The sequence below is a fragment of the Chaetodon trifascialis genome, chromosome 16 (assembly GCF_039877785.1).
Source record: "Chaetodon trifascialis isolate fChaTrf1 chromosome 16, fChaTrf1.hap1, whole genome shotgun sequence".
Lineage (NCBI taxonomy): Eukaryota > Metazoa > Chordata > Actinopteri > Chaetodontiformes > Chaetodontidae > Chaetodon > Chaetodon trifascialis.
Genome location: NC_092071.1, coordinates 4,633,285 through 4,654,208, shown reverse-complemented (window position 1 = coordinate 4,654,208; position 20,924 = coordinate 4,633,285). Strand labels below are relative to the sequence as shown.

General features: G+C 44.2%; 2 protein-coding genes across 4 annotated transcripts in view; one reads left to right on the top strand and one right to left on the bottom strand.

Annotated features, from left to right (window-relative positions):
• Positions 1–20,924, top strand: part of rars1 (arginyl-tRNA synthetase 1) — a 448,982-nt gene that overhangs the window by 77,644 nt on the left and 350,414 nt on the right. The window lies entirely within an intron of this gene.
• Positions 1–20,924, bottom strand: part of LOC139345121 (rho GTPase-activating protein 7) — a 95,984-nt gene that overhangs the window by 9,884 nt on the left and 65,176 nt on the right. For 2 of the 3 annotated variants that reach the window (XM_070983614.1, XM_070983616.1), the window contains exons 2-12: positions 15,138–15,209; positions 14,955–15,036; positions 13,943–14,006; positions 12,505–13,139; positions 11,244–11,457; positions 10,747–11,145; positions 8,609–8,952; positions 7,727–7,903; positions 3,951–4,110; positions 3,594–3,792; positions 2,644–2,857 (exon numbers count right to left, since the gene is read on the bottom strand). In XM_070983614.1, coding sequence (XP_070839715.1) covers positions 2,644–2,857; positions 3,594–3,792; positions 3,951–4,110; positions 7,727–7,903; positions 8,609–8,952; positions 10,747–11,145; positions 11,244–11,457; positions 12,505–13,139; positions 13,943–14,006; positions 14,955–15,036; positions 15,138–15,209 — 2,560 coding nt within the window. The remainder of the gene's footprint in view (positions 1–2,643; positions 2,858–3,593; positions 3,793–3,950; positions 4,111–7,726; positions 7,904–8,608; positions 8,953–10,746; positions 11,146–11,243; positions 11,458–12,504; positions 13,140–13,942; positions 14,007–14,954; positions 15,037–15,137; positions 15,210–20,924) is intronic. The other variant, XM_070983615.1, reaches the window with a different exon arrangement.

The following is a 20,924-nucleotide window of genomic DNA, read 5'->3' as shown; positions in this document are numbered from 1 at the left end:
GCACGCACGCACTCACTCACGCACGCACGCACGCACGCACGCACTCACGCACGCACGCACGCACGCACCGTCCTGCTGCCACAAACACTCACGAAAGCAGCAAATGTAGATTAATCTGCCGCTGCACAAACAACCTGGATTCATTAGTTTGGGACGCTGTGTTTGCTGGCAACGGTTTTCCTGAGCTCATGTAGTCACATCTTTTATCCAATCACGTGCTCACAAAGCGGTGAACCTCGCTCCATCCTCGCTCGTGCCCCTTTCACACCCAATCATGCCACTATCACCTGTTACCAATCAGCCTGTTTACCTGTGGAATTCTCCTATTTGAGTAATTTTTGGTGTAAACTACAGAGAAAAAGAAGAAAATGAAATTTTGTTGGTTCTTGTCCTCATGGGATTTGTTGACGACGGTAAAATTAAAGCCAGCACTATGCTTTAAACACTGGGTAATTAAAGTTGGTCAAAGTTGACCATCATTAATTAATCAGCAGTTGTCGTCTCCTTTATGTAACGAACTGTCCTGTCATGTCTTCTCTTGGATTCTTGGATCCTTCCTGGTCCTGAATGGTAATTTAAGACATCCTTTTCTGTCATCTCTCATCATGTTTGATTCTGTTATTTCATCTCATGTTCTCTCTTTTTCATGTCCTCTCATTTTCTTTTAAAAATCAAGCCTTTTATTCATGAGGTGCTTTTAAAGATTTACATCTTCAGTCGGGCCCAGAGCCACAGGCAGCATTTAGAGACAAACCAACTTCTTTAGTGGTTTCTTGTGATGTCTCGACAATAAGAAAATGCATGAAAAATAACAGCAGCTCTGTCCTTTGAGCTCATTACTGTCTCCTTCACTTGGGCAAGCATGTGTGTGTGTGAGCAAACACACACACAGTATGTTTGTATGTTTCCTTCCATTGATTTTAAAGTATTAAACATCTTTAACATGTATTGTGTTTGCTGCTGTAGAAGACAGACAAAACCGAAAACTGGACTTAAATGCAATCATGTTACTAATGGAGTCGGGCTTCAACAGGTGGATCAGACAAGTCGTCGTGCAATATTCTGTCCTCTTTTGTTTGCCGTGGCTGCAAAGATTTTGTCGTGGCGGCCCTTCAAGAACGAGCCGAATCACTGGAGACACAGTTCTGCAGCACAAACTCAGAGCTCAGATAAATGGTCTGCAGACGCTGATGGGACCCAGCGTCTCCCAATAATTAAGTTCATATCCTCATAACACAAATCACCAACTGCACAGTCATTATCGTCCTCGACAGTCTCACTCTGTCCCCTCTCTTTATCATTCCTCTCTCTCTTTGTCATCTCTCTATCTTTTCTCTCCCGTTTTTAACTTCCTGTCCAGCAGGGCTCTCAGCTGAACAGCAGATAGAAAATATCTTTCATATCAGGGAGTGAAGTTGAGGCCAGATGGAAATTGGTGGAGGTTACGTAACATTCTCTCTGTATAAACTGTGCTGACAGCTTTTCATCACAGAGGAGAAAGTGTGTGTGTGTGTGTGTGTGTGTGTGTGTGTGTGTGTGTGTGTGTGTGTGTGTGTGTGTGGACCTGATCCAGAGGTGATGTCATCCATGAGAACGGAGAAGTTTGGAAACATGACGTCTAACGAAGCAACAAAATGTCAACCTGCTGTGGGTGACAGCTAACACACATGCAGTCACACATGCACGCATTAACCGAGGGGGAAGTCAGCATCTGAAGCTGAATCAGGGGCCGGGACTTAAAGGAGAACCACGATGGAGTCAGAGCTTGAAGTCAGTATGCTGTAGTTATAAGAAAATGAGACATATTTCGTTTTTTTTTTTATCTCTCTTTGCAAAGGATTCTTACATAATTCAGTCACATCCTGTGCAATCATCTGAACCACTGGTTTACAGTCCCGTTGTACAAAGTACAAAACTATAAAAATTAGACCCATGCTGTTAAAAACTGAGTTTTCCTTCAAGGGCTCATTTGAGTGGTTTTGCACATTTTAGCTTCATCTCTATGAAGTCTGTAATCTTTAAATTATAGGGCTATTTTTCAAAGATTGGGACTCCACCTTCCAGGCAGTGTTCATTTCTGTACACTATAAAAACCAACTAGAGATCTGAAACTTGCTCATGATCATTAATCTGAGCTGGATCAGGTTTATTTGTTCACAGGGGACAATTTAAGGTGACTTTGTAACATCTGTCCAGCGACTGCAGATGAAAAATAGCCTCTTGGCGAACGTCTGTTAACATGCACCGTCCCTGATAAATTAATCACGATATAAATATATCTCAAATAAATGAATAAATTCTTAAAACTGTCCTCAGTGATGTGTTCCAGGACACTCTAATATCCAGGAAGTGATGAAAAGCACAGCACTGATGAGCTACATTGTCAGAAAATGAACTCCAGATGAAAAATCATAGAGACATAATGGGTCTCAGAGAAATCTCCATGTTCTTTATATTAGTCCAAATTAAAGCAAGACACACAGAGCGGACTGCACACCGAACAGCAGAGGTCTTATGTAACTGCTGTTCAGACTTATGTAACTGTGACAGTGTGGGTCAGACACCACACCACACTCCCTCCACCCGTCTCCATTTTTTCCTGACCTCAGATTAAATTTGACGGCGTCTGTGGCCTCAGCTCACCTGGGTGCGTTGGCGTCCCTCTTCAGGGTGTTGAGGTGGAAAAGCGACGGCGCCAGACAAACCGCAATGTTGGTTGGCGTCATTTGGTTCTCGTCCACGCAGGCGACCACGTCCCGCAGGAAGAACAGCAGCGTTCGCAGCGCCTCCCTGTTCTCGTCAGGAAGCAGCAAGATGGCCGCCTGAGCCGCAACCAGCTGCCGATCCTTGGGAAAATCTGTAAGCAGAAAGTTTTTAATATATAGTTGCAGTTAATCCGGGCATGAAATGAATCGAGTGTGCTAACGTTAGCATCTCAGCGTGTCACGGATAATATGTGTGCTAGTGATTACATGCTAATGCATGCTGTTGTTAAACATCTGCATAACTACATGGTTAGCTTTTTAACTTGCTTTAGTATGTTGTGGACTGTAACTCTGTGTTCAGACTGAATGCAAAGAATTGCACATAAAGAACAGAAAAAAGAAGATGGACCAAAGAAAGGTAGAATTTGGTCATTTTTGAGGTTGATATGTATGCTAACAGGCTAAGATTACAGGTAAAACCCACACAGTCGTTGACACATTGGGGCCATTTCTCACATTCAGAATACACCTTAAAATGCTAATATGCTAATGTTTGTACAGAAACATTTGGCAAGTTAGTTGGTAGCACGTTTGCTTTGTTAGCAAAGCATGCTAACCTGTAAACATACTAAAAAGTTGACAGACAAACACACTAGTTATTGCGTGTTAGCGTTTAGCAAATAGAAGCTAAATCTTAGCATGCTAGCAGGTTGATCCTGGAGTCACACAGCTAGCTAGTGATGCAAAAACCTCAACAGTTGGTTCATATTAGTTTGTGTTGTGTTCGAGATGTTTTAACCAAACTTCAGCGGATATTTTACAAAGTGAGAAATGAAGATTCACACAGGTAGAAATGGGAGTCACATGATAACAGTAGCGAGTGCTCACACTGGTAAATGTGGAGGAAGGACTCGCAGAGTTTGCTGGTGAAGATGGGCTCAGGCAGGTCTCTGAAGTACTGCTTCACCATGTCGGCCACGTCAAAAGCGGACTGACTGTCATACGAAACGCCGTCTGGGTCAGACTCCACCAGCTCACGGAGGTACTGGATACGAGACTTGACCCCCGACTTCCGAAAAAGACCGACCTGAGAGACAATACAATACAAAATAAAGAAGTTGATATTTTGTGGTATTTCTTTCCTTCATTTTTTTTTTTTTACTCTATATCACAAAAACATGACATTGAAAATGATGACATTCTTTTCAATTATTGTCGTAAAAAAGGCCACTTTTGCTCCGTTACCTGGTCCAAACACTCGTTCCTCAGGTAGACCAGTGCTCGGAGGATGCTGGGAGGAAGTGGCTCTCCTGTCTGCTGGGCGATGAGGAGCAGAGGAACCCCAAACACCCGCCGACCTTTCATCTCCATCACTTTGGTCTTCCTCAGCGGTTTAGGAACAGTCCTGCAAATGACAGGGACGTCCATCAAATCCTGCAGTCCTGCGACTGTTACGAAGCAATCAGACAGCATGGGCTGGTGCTGAGGGAAAAGTTATGGAAATTAAAGTACGCTCAAGAATTGTTTTGCAAATGTCAGGGGAATTCGTAATCTCAACTAGTCAAGTGTAAAAAACTTGGCCGCTGTTGGGCGCGTTTCCTTTTGAAGGAACAGCCAAATAAACATTTTTTGATTGCATAAGTCTCCAGTGATCGCTGAAATGTGTGTGCCATTCAAATCAGCTCTGTAGGAAACACATGCATGGAGAAACCACGGATGTGGATCAAAGAGCCTGCACTTTTGGAAAGACTTTCCAGTTTGTTCATGTTTCTGAGCTGATATCAGAAACCTTTTAACCATAAATGCTATTGACAGATTTTTTTGTTGTCTTTTCGATTGGACACCTGTGTTGTTCCACATGCAGGGGACCTGAAAAGTCACCTGTTTGGAAGACTGCATAGAAAGCTGTAATGCTTTTTAGCTTTTAACTCTGAAAGCTGCAGGGCAGAGTGCAGCCTTTTAATGGTCACGTTTAAAAGGAGAGAAAAGACACACGAAGCACTCCGACGATCAGTAATGAAACCTCTTCTCTGCTCGGCTCATCATCCTAAAAACACACGCCAACCCCTCGGCTTTCAACAAAGTGCACAGTCACAAAGAGAAAATGGTATCAGCCATGCACTCTAAACGCTTTTCAGCTCACTTCCCTTTTTTTTCCCTCCATATCTAACAGCGGCTCTCGGAAACAAACCGGCTATTTTGAGGAAAGTGCCTCCGAGTATCAGCCGTCTCAATCAGCAGTTAATTGCTGTATTTTGATCATCTAGCTCTCGTTTTGGCATCAGTGATTAAATCATTGAAATGACAAGACTTCAGCTAATTGTTGAAGCCCGAAGAGATTTTTTTTTTCCTGTTTTTGCTGGAGCTTTTGGCGTAACGTTGCTGGAGCGACACAGTTTTTACTCACAGCGCATGCATGTGTCTGACGGTCGGGTCGTATCACTTCCAGTTTTTGTTCGATTTGGATCGAGCCCTCTGCAAAACCCATAAAGAGTGATGTGACCTGCCCAAACTAACCAGATTTTGTGGGATGAATAAAACAGGACAATGTGTCTGAGACGTATTATTGTCACATAATCCAGTTGAGGTGAAAGAACATGATGTTCACAGGAAGAAATTTGCACTTCAGAGTTTGTGCTCATTTGAAACTCTCTGCAAACGTTAACTTGCTGTTTTCTTTCTTTTTCCCTTAGAGGTCAGGTCTGACATGATTTCTGCTCATTTTCCCTCCTTTTCATGCCATTTATTAAAGTTTAAACTCTGTAAAATGGTGCAGTTTGATGTGCTAAAACACAGCACACCTGAACTACAGGAAGCCTCGCTGATGCTTTTCAAGCTGCTGCCACAGAGCGGCTGTTTTTCCCGAACCCCCCACCTCCCAAACACACGTTTGATCCTCAAAATTAAAGACGAATATCTGTGAGGAGTAATTTCAGCAGGGTTTTCTGCGCAATGCTCAGTTCCCACATTCAGCCTTATCTCATTGAGCATAACAACCTCGGCAAAAATCTAATTGGTTTTCTACCAAAGCATAAAACAAGCAGGTCATGTGTTTACTCAGAACACATTAGAAAATACAAATGTTAAGCAGAGTAAACAAGCTGAATATCTGAGTGTTTTATTATTCTTTAAAATGAATTTGTCTCAATTTTGCATGAAGGCTTATTCCAAAAACAGTGTAGGAGGCAAAACGCTGATCTCATTAAATCCATGTGTGTCACAAAGTGCAGTGAAAGCATCCAACGTTTTAAACAAGCTGCAGTTTGAGCTCAACATTCTGCAAACTCTTTGTTAAAAGACACTATCTGCATCCAAAATCCCAAATATGTGTTGAGCTCTTACAGGGACGTTACAAACACTGACAGGGACCTAAACTGTTGGCAACCCAGTTAACATTAAACGATGATCCTGCCTTGTTTCAACACGCCTTATTTCCCATAAATGTGGCTACTGTGGCTCCATGGGTTGTGCTAACCTTACACTGACATCTCTGCTGTAAAGAATCAGTAAAAAGAGGTCAAATGAAGCACAAAACTGCCTATTCTTAAACAATTTTAAACAAATTTAATGCAGCTTAACATGGCCTTCCTGAACTGTGCAACTGCAATAGATCATAGACATCTGCAGTGAACATACAGTATGTAGTTAATTATTCAAAGTGAAAACTCAAGTTCTTTGTAAGATACGGTACATATATTCACTCACAGTCTCTTAAAACCCCTTTTGTTGAAGAATGAAGAACACAGACATCAGCCAGTATCGATCAGTCGTCTGTGAATCGCTGCCTGCAGGCACTGCTGGCACAGAGGCTGTTTCAGCTCAGCCAGCAGCAACTTTACACGAATTTATGAAACTTTCAGAAATCAGGCAAACTGCGCTGAACAATTACACACAGCCAGCTTTTGTTTTAGCTTGTTTGCACAGTGTTAGCACGCTGTGGTTGTGTAAAACATAGCGGTGGATCAAATATCACTTTTCTACATGTTTACTTGTTTGTGTTTGGTGAGCATGCGTATTGTTTAAGTATTTACACTTGTTTTATTGCCTTCACAGTCACGAGTGTTGATGGAGGAGCTCAGCCCCGACACCGAGAGCAGAAGAGATGCTGCAGCACGATGATACATTACAGCAAAATGTTCAAAAGCACCAGTAATGTTGGAGCTTATGAGCACTGAGGTCTTTAATAATTTATCCCTGAGGACGGTTTAATGCTGGGTTTCATCACCGTGCCTCTGCCTCACTTGCTCCCTGCCACTAGAAAACCTACAATACATACTTGAGTTTCTGGTTGTTCTGTAAGGATCGTGTTTGAGTAGTAGCAGTTTGAGTAGACTTAGTAAACTCATATTTCAGTAGTCCTGACATGTTGTTAGCTAGCCAGGACCAAAAAGGCCAGAACGTCTCTTTCTCAAGAGACCTGCTAAAACTTGGTGGCCACCGGCCATGAGGCCATGGTTAATGTCAGACCCTGGAGATGCTTGCTATAAGCGGGCGAGAAAGAAGTGTGAGTACAGAGATTGAGAAAGGACAGAGACACGGTGTGACCCTCTGAAGAAAGAGAAAGTAGCCCAAAATAACCCACAATGCCTCAGCAGTTAACCAGCGGGCAGAAAGGAACTTCCCTCTGATTTTCCAGGAATATAGATCCAAGGTGAGGCACCCGCAGTCCTCTCTGGGTTTTTTTTTTTTTTGGAAAGGGGTTTATTTCTCTTGAAGCATGATGTTTTTACGCCGAGGAAAGGTTGCACCTGAGCCATGAATAATGAATGAATTTTCTAAATAGGCTGCCTGAAATATTTACCCTCCGCCTACCCACCTGCCCTGCTTTCCACAGTTGTTTCCTTGAAGAAGTTTCTCCACGCAGCTGTGCAGGAGCAAACAATCCAGGAACGCTGTTGTTTTTACAGAGTTTACTTCTCACCTTCCCTCACCTCTGCCCTCCACCTCTGCCCTCCACCTCTGCTGAACACTAACATTTATTTTAAACCATGAAATCACCGCACTCCTTCCACACTTCTTACCAGTTCCAGCCCTGCTTGCTGGACGGGGAGTATTTGTCCATCAGAGCCGTGAGTTTGAGCAGGGAGAGTTTCTGTAGCAGGAGGAACTGGGAGACAGACTGGTTCTCCACTCCGGGTCTGGTGGGCAGGGAGGGCAGGCTCTGCTCGCTGGACCAGTGCAGCTGCTGGCTCACTCTGCTGGTCACACAGCAAACACACACACAGTGGCGGTTAAACTTAAATATAAAGCAGCTAAATGAAAACAATGGTTTCTATATAATCTATTTAGATACCCCAATAAAACAGATTCATATGCATAAAAGAGGCCAACGCTCCTCACAGAGGAAGGAGAGAGGAGCAGCGTCCATCAGCGCTCAGTGACGATGTGGCTGACTTTACATCACAGGAGAGGCTTCATAACTCTTTATTGCTCTATATCTGAGAACGAATGCAACAACTAAGAGACATAAAAGCAGTAATATAAAGAGGGCGATCAAAGCTGTTCACCATGTGGTTACTGCTTTTATCTTCAGCCTCACAGTAACTCCACCTTCACTTTAGTTGACGCCTGAGGGAATAAATCCTCGTTCTGTCATTATTAGTGCTCCGCTGGACACAAAGGCTCACATGTGGAAACTTAAAGCGTCCGGTAATTTCTTTGTGCTTCCCGGACCTGAATTTCTATGCTAATATTTGCCAAAATAAATTGCTTTAAACTGAGGAACTCATGTCACTTCTCCTGTTCCTGAGTTCTTTGTCTTTTTAATGACCCTGATCTGTTTTCACCAACACTTGTGAGACACTTTTGAGTTATATTGCTTGTGAAATATGACATGCTCTAGAAATAAAAACTAATTTAACGGCTTTAACAGTTTTCTTGCATTACACTCCAACCGTTCTCACCTGCTTCTGGGCTGTGGCAATCTCATCTTTGGCTCCTCTCCGTTCACCGGTGCCTTCTCACCGCTCTCTGCCTCCTCTTCCTCCTCCGGTTGCTGCACCTCCAGGTGGATGTGGCTGGGGGAGGACGGGCAGGGGGAAGCGGCTGAGGAGCCGTGGGCAGGTGAGTCCTGGGAGGATGAAGAAGAGGAGGAGGAAGAGGAAGTAGAAGAGGAGGAACCTCTCTGACAGTCGTCCTCGGACAGACTTTCAGACCAGGTGGAGACCAGCTGCTGGAGGTCGCTGATCCTCTCCAAAACGCTGTCCAGAGCCGAGAGAACGTCTTCCCCTGCCAACAGCCGACTCACCTGAGAGACGAAAGATCGTAAGAAAAAAAAAAAAAACTTAGACTTAAAAAAATAGACTTTTGAGACAGTTTTTTGTCTCTTGCTTTCAGAAAATTCAACAACTTTTCAATTTTTTTCTGAAGTTTTAGTTACTTTTCAAAATCAAGAAAAATAAAAACTTAAATTGTCATAGAAAAGTTTTTTTTTTTTTTAACAGTACTGTACTTCTTTTAACTTTCCCTTCAGTTGACTGATTCAGCAGATTTTAGGAGTTTGCAAATCAAGGATTTAATGGCCATACATCACATTTGGAGGAGAGGTATTACTCAGTGTCTCAGAGGATCTGAAGTAAAAAATAACTGGTTCCTTAAAAGCCGTCAATGACTTCTACGATATTTTATGTCGAGTTTCGCCTCCACGGCTGCCATCTTTTTGTCAAAGAGGGTTCCAACTTTATTCCAAATGGCTCCTCTTCTCCTTTGGACAGAAACACGTCTGAAGCGAGATGATTCATATAAGCAGTCAGAGATTATTGTATGGCTTCAATCGAAAATGGAATTTGATATGAGTCCTCGCAAAATGATTTCTGGCTTTATGGGAAAACTCCATATTCTTCGCTTAGCAGAATCGATATCCTTGATTGAATTACCTGTGTTTCTATAGGCTTTCATTTGAGATTTTTTTTTGAGGATTTTCGTAGAGAGGCAGGAGGAGAGGCCCAGTCTGCTCTGTAATGAGATTTCTTATTATTCAGCTTCTCCGTTCCTCAATCGTGAACCAAATGATTTCATCTTCTCTTTGCTCAGTCGTAAGCTTTCACCGCTTAAAGCCAAATGATTAACTATGTTTTCATGTGTTAATCTGCTGACCATGACACCACGGATACTGATTGAGAGAACATCCTGCATGATCAAAGCTGCTGATTGATCATTGTCCTGACTGAACAACACATTATGACGTGCCCAATGTCATCCTATTTACAAGATTATGTGCTGTACATAACCTGACAGCTTCCCCTGTTCTGGGCTATCTTCCGTCTGCAGGCGTAAGAATAAACTCCCAGAGAGACAACGAACGACTTTATGCTTTTTAACACAAAATTGGCAGAACAGCTGCTTCTGTTTGATTTTTGGTATGTATAAATCTGTATTTGGTTGGTGAAGCAGAAGCAGAATTTTACAGCCCTGTTACACAAAATAACCATAATATATTGTACACGTTGTTCCTTGATGGCGATTCATTCTTCATCCACAGAACCAGTTAGTCACAGCCAGGTCGAACAGCAGATATAACCGCAGCATTTCTGAGCCCTTGAACCCTCTCATCCAACACAGTGACAGTCAGAGGTTCAGCACGAAGGACTGATGCCCTTCAAAACAGTTCACCTGTTCAGCACCTGAGCAGCTCCACTCTGATGGAGCTTTGTTCCCAGCAGTCAGTTTGTTGCCCTCTAATATGAAATTTCATATAAGAAGGACACTGGGAGGACTCATCATCCTTTTCTATGCTGATTTTTTGAGGATGGACCTACTTGATGTCACAAGACATCCATGCTATTACCTTAACTGCAGGCCTAAAAGACTTCTGTTTCATCTTTGTGTTATTGATGCAATAAATCATTCAAATGGGGTTAATGGCACACTGTCCATCCTTGAAGATGTTTGGCTAGCATGCTGCAAACACTGAGGCCTAAAGTAGTCAAGCTCTTTGCAAAATATCAGAGAATGTTTGCCAGGTGAGCTCAGTCTCCCCTGAAAAAATACAAATCTAAATATGAAATGCGAGTGTCAGTGCAGTAACAGTCTTTTGACTCACCTGTGACTCCTCACCCATCCGTTCTGCATCACTGACACTTCCACCACTGCCCCCTTCACTTCCAGACAGATGCTGCTCGTCGGGCACGTTGTCGTAGATACTCAGCCGGTGATCCAGCGCAGCCAGCGGGCTCGGAACATCGCAGGAGGAAGAAGACGAGGGGGCCTGGTCAGCAGTGGCCAGCGATGGCGTGCCACGGCGACAACTGTGCCGCCCCCGGTAACCGTGGAAGCTCCCGGTCCTCCAGTTGACGGAGGTGTTGTCGATGATGGGGGACAGGATGGTCTGTTTGTGTGCGAGGGAGGTTGGGAAGGTCCCCGGTTTGTGACTGTGGGGGATTTGGAAGACCAAACTCTCGTGGATGCTGTTGTTGTTGTTGTTGATCTGGTTCCTGTAGGCCTGAGAGGGTGAACAGACGGATGAGTGAAGGTTTAATGAAGAGCAAAAGGAAAAAGTAAAATAGTAAGGCCATGTTCATATCCTTGAACGTAACTGACCTCTGTTCCTGTGTGGTTCTGGTTGTTCCGGTTCATTCCACCGCCGACCCCGACACTGCTGTTGGAGCGCTTGCAGTTACTCCTGACCCGGGTGACCGGGCTGGGCGTGCTGACGGTGCTGCTGCTCTCCGAGTGGCTGTTACTGCTGCTGCTGCTGATGGTGTGAGGAGACGAGGGCGAGGAAGATGCACGGCTGTTGGGTCGAACCTGCAGGCTGGAGACATTCAGGGAGGTATAACTGAACAATTACAGCTGCAGCCCGTCCATGACACAAGAAAAACATCTGTGACATGTTTCTAAGCTCAGTCTAAATGAAGGAAGCAGTTTTTTTTGGACTAAACTGCAACTTGGGGATCTGGTTCAAAATGTATTGCACATAAAACCGTTTTCAATACGAGCGCCCCCTGTACAGGGGGCTGGGTGAGATGCACGCAGTTCAGATGATCAATGGTCACACTAGGAAGCACCAATCCTAACATGTATCATACCAGAATGACGGGGAGCAACTCAGCTAAAAGCCTCTACCAAGCATTGGCACCCAAATGAAACATAATTCATACAGAAATAAATTATATGGGCATGTAATGAAAACACCTCACTTCTCACTTCACCACTTCACACAAGCCACACAAGCCTGGTATCATATGAAAGCAGAGAGTCTGACGGTCACAAAGATGTCTGCCTCCTCACTGTGCGACGATACCTCGGCGAGCCAGCAGCCAAAGAGTAGCAGAAAAATGTTTCGCTAAATCATAAAAAGTCTTACCTTTGCTGTTTTATGGTCAAAAGTTATATTCCAGCTCGAAAAAACGCTGCTAATGTCTCCTCCTATGACTCTGCATTAGTTTGAGATCGACTGCGATGGTCCTGGTTATTTACATAAAGAGGAGGGGGTTTCTAAAGTGGGGGGAGCGCTCACATGAAATACACTATCTGTGGGCTTACTTCCTTCTCGATCGTCATTGGTGTTTCTCTGGTGAACTTGGGTCCTGGCCCTCCAATGACCAAATTGGTGTGTGTGGGGGGGGCTACTGACTGCTGTGTTCAAGGTGAATTTACTCTGACACAGTAACACATATCTTGATTCTGACACTTTTGTAGTAATCTCACAGGTCTTAGCTTTCTTTCGAGACCAAGATTATCCATACAGCCCTTGTAGTTGTGAAGATCTACTCGATTTATTTCAGGTAGGTCATTTCGGACAGGAGGCGGTTAAATGATCTTCTGGGTTTTTGAAAGATTGTAAATCCACAGTCCTCACCTTGACGGGCAGTGCAGCCTGTCCATTCGCTCCTCCTCCTGGACCAGAACTGGTCCGCTGATAATGGTCCGGGCCCTGTTCCTGCCGTTACTGCCGCCACTGTGAGCAGAAGGGAGGAGGCCGGTCGTGCCCCTGAGCCTCAGTTTCTCCATCTTCTTCAGCAAACTGGTGCCCTTCTTCCTGGGCGGTTTGTCTGGAAAGCAGCCTTCAGCCTCCATAATCATAATGGAAGATCCTCCACCACTTCCACCGGGGGAGGGGGGTCCACTGAACGAGGTGTCCAGGGACGGCGTCTTGTTCGTGGAGGAGCAGCGGGAGGAGCTCCTGCTGGTCTCCTGGTCGTCTGTGGTGCTGGCAGTAGCAGCTGTGGAGGTGGTGGTGCTGGTAGCAGCATCTCTGTGGCTCTTGTGTTGGCCGTCGTGGCCTTCGCTCTCTGTGCTGCTGGAGCTCTGGATGGAGCAGACATCATGGCGGTCGCTCACATCACCCAGAGACACATCCTGGGCTCCGGTGGGGCTGTCAGACAGGCGAAGGATGTCCACCGTGGAGTCGAGGCGACGCCATCGTCGTGTCTGCCTGTCGTAGGTCCAGTTGGGGCTGGTGGCGCAGAAGTCTTCTTCATCACCGTCGTCTCCCTGGAAGAAGAAGGACGGCGCAGACACACAGACAAGAACGCAGAAATCTGAATCTGGCACAAATATTCAAACAGAATGCGCACTGACACTAATGTATGCACAGGAGGGACGTGTAGGCACGAGCAACGATCTGCAAACAGAAAACAAGCCTTCAAACAAACACAGAGGCCTGAAATACACACAAACGCAAAGCTGTTCTCAATAATTCATACAAGCATGAACATCATTATATATTCACACAGACAAAATCATACAAACATCACACGCTGCAAAAGCTACACTCACAGTATCTGCAGCATGTGGGGTAACTTTATATTTAGAATTTAAAATGAAGTTGGACTGTTTTGGATAGAAAAGAATTATTCATTGTGGGTTCAGCAAAACCCATAAATGTGTTTACCAGGCAGGGACGGCCTAAATAAAAAGCTGCATTATGGGAAGTGTAAGATTTTGGGTCCTTTCCGTGGCTGTTTGATGCAGCCTGTGTGTTGAAATCATATCACATAACATTAATATAAATGTGTCAAAGTGAAGCGTTTAAGATTCAGGCGCCCAAAACAAAAACTGCATTAAGTCTTCATAACTTCAGGCTCTGTTTCCTCCTCTCTGTCTTTTCTGAACACTTCACTTTCTCCTAGAAAGAGGAACTGTTGAGGAGGAGGAGGAGGACTGATCAGTATCTGTCAAATCATGTGATGCTTAAAGTGGAGATTTCATGGTGGGACTCCCCCCACGGCTCCGGCTGCTTCTGTACGAGCGTCCTGCTGCGTTTGAGTTTCTCGGTGTTAGCTCTCAACACTCACTCTGCGTTTTGATCTCCGTGGCTCCAGCCTCATTTCCACGCATTTGTTTAAAGTGCTTAATCTCCTGAAAGAGGAAGACGAGAGGAAAGCGGATGGTGGTTACACTGGAAGTGTCATTCATTAATAACATTTACATAATATTCATCACTTACAGTATCGTCAAAATGCAGCGTGTTACACTTTGCCGAGAATTTCTCTCACAGATGAAAACATCTGAATGAGGAGTGATGTTTCAAAATGCTATTGCGACTATGTCTTTACAAAGAAACGAGAAAAAGTCACATATGGTGGTTACTGTATGTGCTGCAGCAATGGCAGCGGCCTGTAAAGACGCAAACTTTTAACCAGAAGGCAGCCAGTTCAATCCCTCGACCAGCTGGACACATCTGAAGAAACTGTGGCTCATGCCCGTCCTTTATTACCACCACTGTGGTGCCCTTGAGCAAGGGCTGCTCCCATGGAGCATCACATTGGCCACAGATCAGTAAGTGATCATGGAGCATGAAAGAGCGTCCCTGCCAAGAAAAACTACCGGTTTGATTCATGTTAAAGTAGCACTCAGCAGAAAAGCATCTTCCACTGTCGGGGGGGTCAAAAGAGCTCTGCTGCACCTTTAACCACACGATGATGTCACACCCTGAATACACTTCTGCATCGGTGAAGGAGGATGGGAACCATTAGAGGAGAGAAAATACAAGCCCCCTTAGGTCAGACTGCCTTGAAATCTTCAGTATTGCTCAGAGGGCGTCGAACTGCTCAGAGTTTCATCTGCACTGATGACAACATACTGCTGCTGCTTAAACTGATAATAGTCCTCAATCTCTCAAATACACCGTATCCCCTGAATTGTTGAAATACATAAAGTGTGAGGGGAGCTGAAGGGGTCAAAATAAGACCAACTCTGTAATATAAAACAGTAAAACTGCACTGAAGTATTGTGTCCAGAACTCATGTGTAGCGTTTTGAAATAGGAGCGAAACTGAACACATATTTATCTGCACGAGCCTGTTACCTGCCAAGTGAATCAAGGGCATCCTTATCCAGGAAGTGGTGATCGCCCTTCGCCCACTCGATGTCAATGGGGAACCTGCAGTCTGACACATGAACGGAACAATGAGAATCATAATTTGCATCATCTTGGAGTTGACTCTGCAGGTTGTGCGGCGCAGGATTACACCGACAGCCTCGTATTTACCTTTGAATAACTGCACGTACTGAGGGAAGCCGGCCGCTCGCAGCCAATCGCAGGCCTCCTTGGCTTCAATCTCTGCAAACAGCGAGAAGCAAAACAGCATTTGATTCAATTATAAACATTTCATGCTCCGCCCGCTTTAAGAGGGCAAATATTTGCACTTAATCAGTCGCCTGTTTATGAAGTTTAATTACATTTGCATGTGGAGAAAAAAAAAAACATTGGAGGGAGAAAACTGGAAACACATACAGGCTATTAATTATCTGTGACTCTTGGAAGAGGCCATTTTAATTACTGCTAAATGGCTGAGTGTCTGGATGAGAGAGAAGGAAAACAGATTTTTTTTTCATGTTTCCCTCCTCTTCATCTTCTACCCGTCTGCCTGACTTCACCCTCGGAGGTTGCTGTTCTCATATGCCGCTCATTTGCTGGTGACACTCATGAAAAAGGATTTTAAAAGGTGTGTGTGAACGTGGCTGCGAGCTTACTCACGGACATGAAATGAAGCTTTGGGATTTTTTTTGATCTCATCATAGTGTGAGGAACCGAGACGCCAGTGTGCCAGCGAAGAGAATAGCCACCATATGGCCCCAGTCACCAAAGTTTCAACAGATTTGCAGCAAAATGTGGCTTTTTCTCACTTTGACTGTGATATTTTAAAGGCTATCCGCTACATCGGTGCTGATGAAAAGTACAGACATCCAACCAAAGACAGGTTGGGCATAAAGGCATAAGGCATAAACTCAAGATTCACTGATGGATGCAGTTCAGAAAGGCAGAAATGATCCAGTTAGTTGATTTCCTGGCACAGAAAGTGTCTAAAATTCAAATTTCAGCACGATTTTAACATTTCATTACCATTGTTATGGACTGTAATCTCAACCATCCCATAAACTTAAAATATCTCCTCAACTCAGGTCCTCTGAATCCTCGTTATTTAAAAGTGCATCAGTGACACCTGCTGTGGTTTTACCTGGCATCACATTGTAAAAAAAGGAAGCTTTATGGAGTCAGGGACAATGTGGGAAGATTAAATGAATGCTCCTCTGGACTCCTTCTTGTTATCCTGACAGCCATGTTATCAAACCCATTAAGAGGAGCGCACACATCTCATAATAATGCTCCAGCTCAACACACACTTGGACAAGACACACAAACAGGCACACAACATTCCTTCATCAAAACCTCCTCGCTTCTTAATGTTATTAAGAACATGTGCAACGGGATACCTGCGCATATACTGACACACGCAACCAATAAACCTCCTCTGCAGCCAAGTACTTTTGTGGAGATTCAAAGTATTAGAGAAGGCTGAGTGGGAAAGAAAACTACAATAAAAAATTCTCACTTGAAGCATAAAAATGTTTTCTTGATCCGCAATGTTTACAATGAGGAGCCACACAAATCATTTTCTCAGTCTGGCTGCACAGTTCAGAAGAGGATTTGGCTTTTCTGAGAGGTCTCAAAATATTTGTCCACCACAAGCCTCCCTGAAATGTTAAACCTGCACTCCCTTTATGCATAAGAGGCCTGTCGCGGTTAGAATACTGCCAAGGGCATTTCTTGTTTTCATATTCAGACAGCATGAAATATGGCCGACATTAGTCTCCACTAAAGAACAACAACAGCAGTTTACCCATGACTGATCGGTTCTTCAAACACTTCTTGTCTGGTTGTGCTTTTTTACTGCCTGCTTATTCACTCGGGCCGAGACGAAGGAAAGACACCCCATTCACATCTTATTTTTTGTGACTTTTCAAAAGTTTGCCTAGAATTCACTTGACAGTAGGACGGAAACTTGGCTTATGATGTGGTCTCACTGCATCCCCAGACGCCCTGAGGGTCAGAAGAACAGCGCGACACAAAGCAGATGGCCCAGATATGGAAACACTGGTGGGAAATTCAGCAGATATGGCAATCATCAAGATGACAACTGACTTAAGAAGAAGCCAAGAATCAAAATGAGGAGGATTTGTATGGACAGGGACGAAGGAGGGTTTGGTTTACCAGATGTCAGGGTGTGTAATCTGGCTTTTCAGACAACTAAATTAGCTAATCATCGGGATAGAGCTGATCTGGATTTGGACTGGGTATTGATGGGAGAACGGCTGCACCACACTGTCCCAAGAACGAGAACAAGAATCTAAATCCCGTCCTGTCGTACTCAAGGAATGTGCAGAGGACAGTTCATAAAGCTTGCAGAGTATCACATATAAACAAGTCATGTCAGTTTATAGAAGTAAATATAATAATTGGTAATTTCTATAAGTGGTGATTGCTGATAACAATGTTATGTTATAACACATGTTCTGGGAGTGTTGTGTGGTTCATGGTTCAGAAACGGGGGAATCAGCATCCCACTCAGCCATTACATCCACATTTTTGTTTCTGTGCTGACGAGACAATGCTACAACACAGCGAATAACCAATTATTTAAAAGCTGATCTTATCTTAGACTTAAACTGCAAAATTCTTTGCAGAATCTTTGATGTCCTTACTGCAAAAGAATAGATTGAGTGAGTTAAAAAGAGGATAAATTAAAGACTGAATGGTAAAATACTGAGGAATTACCATAAGTGTGTTTATCCTGACCCTTCAAGTATCCTGCCGGCTGCCCATTTTCCGGTGTCACGATGGAGATGTGACATTTGAGATAGAAAAGGGATCAAGTGTGCTTGCCGAGCGGCGGTCTCACATGCCGTGAGAGGATCTGTAAAGCCAGCGGATATGTGAACCTACCAGAGTTAGAGCCCTGAACTTAGCGAGGCACCCACACCGTCTCTTCACCACTGAAATCACTGCGATCCTTCACCAACACTGAAAAATACAGCCTGTCATCTTGCAAACCTTGAGGGTCACAAGTTAAAAGCTCTAGTCATTTAAACCAGTTTTCCACTTTAAATAGGTCTAATATTGTGCTGTAAGGCAGCCGTGGCTCAGAGCTTAGAGGAGTGAGAGCTGTTGAAAATGTTTGAGGTTACAGTCCTGAAGCCTGCGGGGAAAATCTTAGTGTGGAAAGTGAATGATTATTATTTGAATTATCTCGGAGTCCTTGAGTAAAGCATTCAAACCCAAATCACTCCAGGGCAGTTGTGGATAGAAATGGATTGGAGCTGCACAGCAGGTAGAAGTTAAGATATGAATGTGTTGAAGTCAGAAAGAGTCAGCTGAACCCGGATCAGAAATCCCTCACACAAAAGTTTGTTTTCTTTGATTCCTTACATGCTACGAGGTGTCTGAACGCTAAAGCTGCACTCGGCATCTGTGCAGCTTGGAGGTGAACAGCGCTCCGACAACCTGGACACAGTTTCAGTTCAGCAACTGTTCTCCCTGCAATCGCCCAAAGATCAACTTTCATACCAAACAGATTTGATTCACCTGCCTCATGTGAGTCATTTCTGACTCATTTTTTTTAAACACGCTAAATCAGTCCACGAAACAACTGGGAACTGTAGCTTCAAGCATTTCAGTGGCATGTTTAGATACAGGAAAAGAGTACGAAAAGAAGCATTCTGTAAACCCAACATTTGCTGGAGAGCAATGTCAGCTAACATGTTAGCTACAGTTAACATCCCGCTCTTCTCAGAAAATGCAGTCAGAATGTGGCTAACATAGCTAACAGTCTTACAGAATAGATGGCAAACATTAGCCACTTTGCCTAGCCAGTTAGCATCTCTCTGCTAAAAGGACAACAAACAGGAGGTCAATAAGTCTGAATGGTTTCTGAGATTGTTTGTCTTTAGTTATGTAAACACAGCTTCCCTTTTGTTTCTCTGGGTCATTGAGCTTGATGTAACTTTGATAGCGCTCTTGTTGTCATGATACAGGGGAACTCAGTTACACATTTTGAGTCCCTGAAATCAGGACACCTCATTTTACATGATAGTGTATTTGTCCATTAAATTTATTGCCTATGACTGCATTTTAAATATTGTCTGCTGTTCTCTGCATGCAGTACTTACTTAATTTATGCTAACTGCGCTGGCTAACGCAGCCTCTGTCATCAGCAGATGACATCTGAATGCTGCACTAGTGATTGAGCAGAAAATCAAACCCCTCCACACACAGAAAATGGACCAACTATACAGAAACGCTGATACACACCATACTGTAAGTCACGTCAGTGAGACGCGGACAAACAAAGGTGCAATGAAGGCGTTCGGTTCTCAGAGAACAAAAAAGGTAGGAGAAAGAAAGTGGGTCACACACTTAACAAAACAGTAAACTTCATACTCTGCGTCTGTGTTTTGTCACCACTTCGAGTGGCACATTCAGGGGCCCCCCTCGACTCGTTTACGTAAGCGATCGTATCTGCTGGGCTCCTGTTCCGGTGTGACCGCAGCGGGCAATAGCCTCTTCCCTTTCCAAATGATTCTGTCTCTGAGGAAGTTGTGATTTGGCCCCTCTGGGCTCCGATAAGAGATTTGGATGTGCGATCGGGGTGGCTCCGCCCTGCTAGCGCCAGGAAGCTGGGCAGCGTGTGTGTGGATGCTGAGAGGAACTGTGGAGGGAGGGGTTACGTGTTCGGTGGACCGTTTGTGTTTGGGAGTTTGTGTTTGTCTGGACACCAAAGCTTTGACCTGGAGTAACACAATTACAGTCACACCACATGACTTCACCAGAAAAAGGCAGCTAAATGTATTTTATGTTATCGTGATTTCTCAGGTGGTTGTGTGGCTTCACATGCTTTGGACACACATTAGAGTGACTCTTGGTAAAGAGAATAAGTGTACTTCCCAAAATGTAAAAATGTTCATTAAAGTGGAAGTGAATGAGAGGGAAGGAAACTGGTCACACACTGTGATGCAGTCCTTCCCTTCATTCAGCTCCATGTCTGGATCTGACCGTCTGTGTCTAATCAAATCTGCAAAAGAGCAAAGCCAAACAAGCTCAGCTTCCTCCTCTTGTCTCACACACTCATATTTCTGAGCAGCCTCTTTCCTCAAACATCAGTTTGAGGACTTCACACCACACCACACCACACCACACCACACCACACCACACCACACCACACCACACCACACCACTTTTACGCCTCACTAAACACCTGCGTAGCTGGCGGGGGATAAAGTGCAGCCACTGCTCCGCTCGCCGTTCAGGAGATGCTTGAGAGCATCTCACAGGGCTTGAGAAGTGTGGTTGGAGATCAGAGGTATGTCAGCTGTCAAAACCGTGAACGATGTTTCCCTCTTTCTATTCACTGTGTCTCTGATGGTATTCCCCTGTCAGTCCAGTCAGCTCAGGGAGGGGAAGTTTAAGACGTCTGTGGTCACGAAGGGCCAGAGGGGCGAATACTAAAACTCTACTCTGTGATTCACTGTGTGCGTGTGTGTGTGTGTGTGTGTGTGTGTGTGTGTGTGTGTGTGTGTGTGTGTGTCGACCAAGCATTGGTATGTTAAATAAACATTAGATAAAGACTTTTCTGATGAACCAGGACTTAAGCTTCCAGTTAATAACTTGTGTTAAATATCAAAATACTTCTACTGGAAGTTTTGTTTATCCAGAGGAGACAGCATTAAACCTTAAATAACCCAGTTTGTCTCTGCCAACCAGTCGAGACATGTTGAGGTTACGGTGACCTAGTGCTGTGCGATATTACAATTTATGTCGTAGTGCGACAGAAAAATGTGTACCGTATGATATAATCCTCTATTGTTTATATTGTAATTTTAACGTGTGGGCCATGGTTAGCTTGGCTAATGTAACTGCAGCAACGCTACTGCTTTGCGGTAGCAGTTTACGTCACCTGCAAGAACTCCTTCACCGCACTGCTAATGTTTTCAACCATGC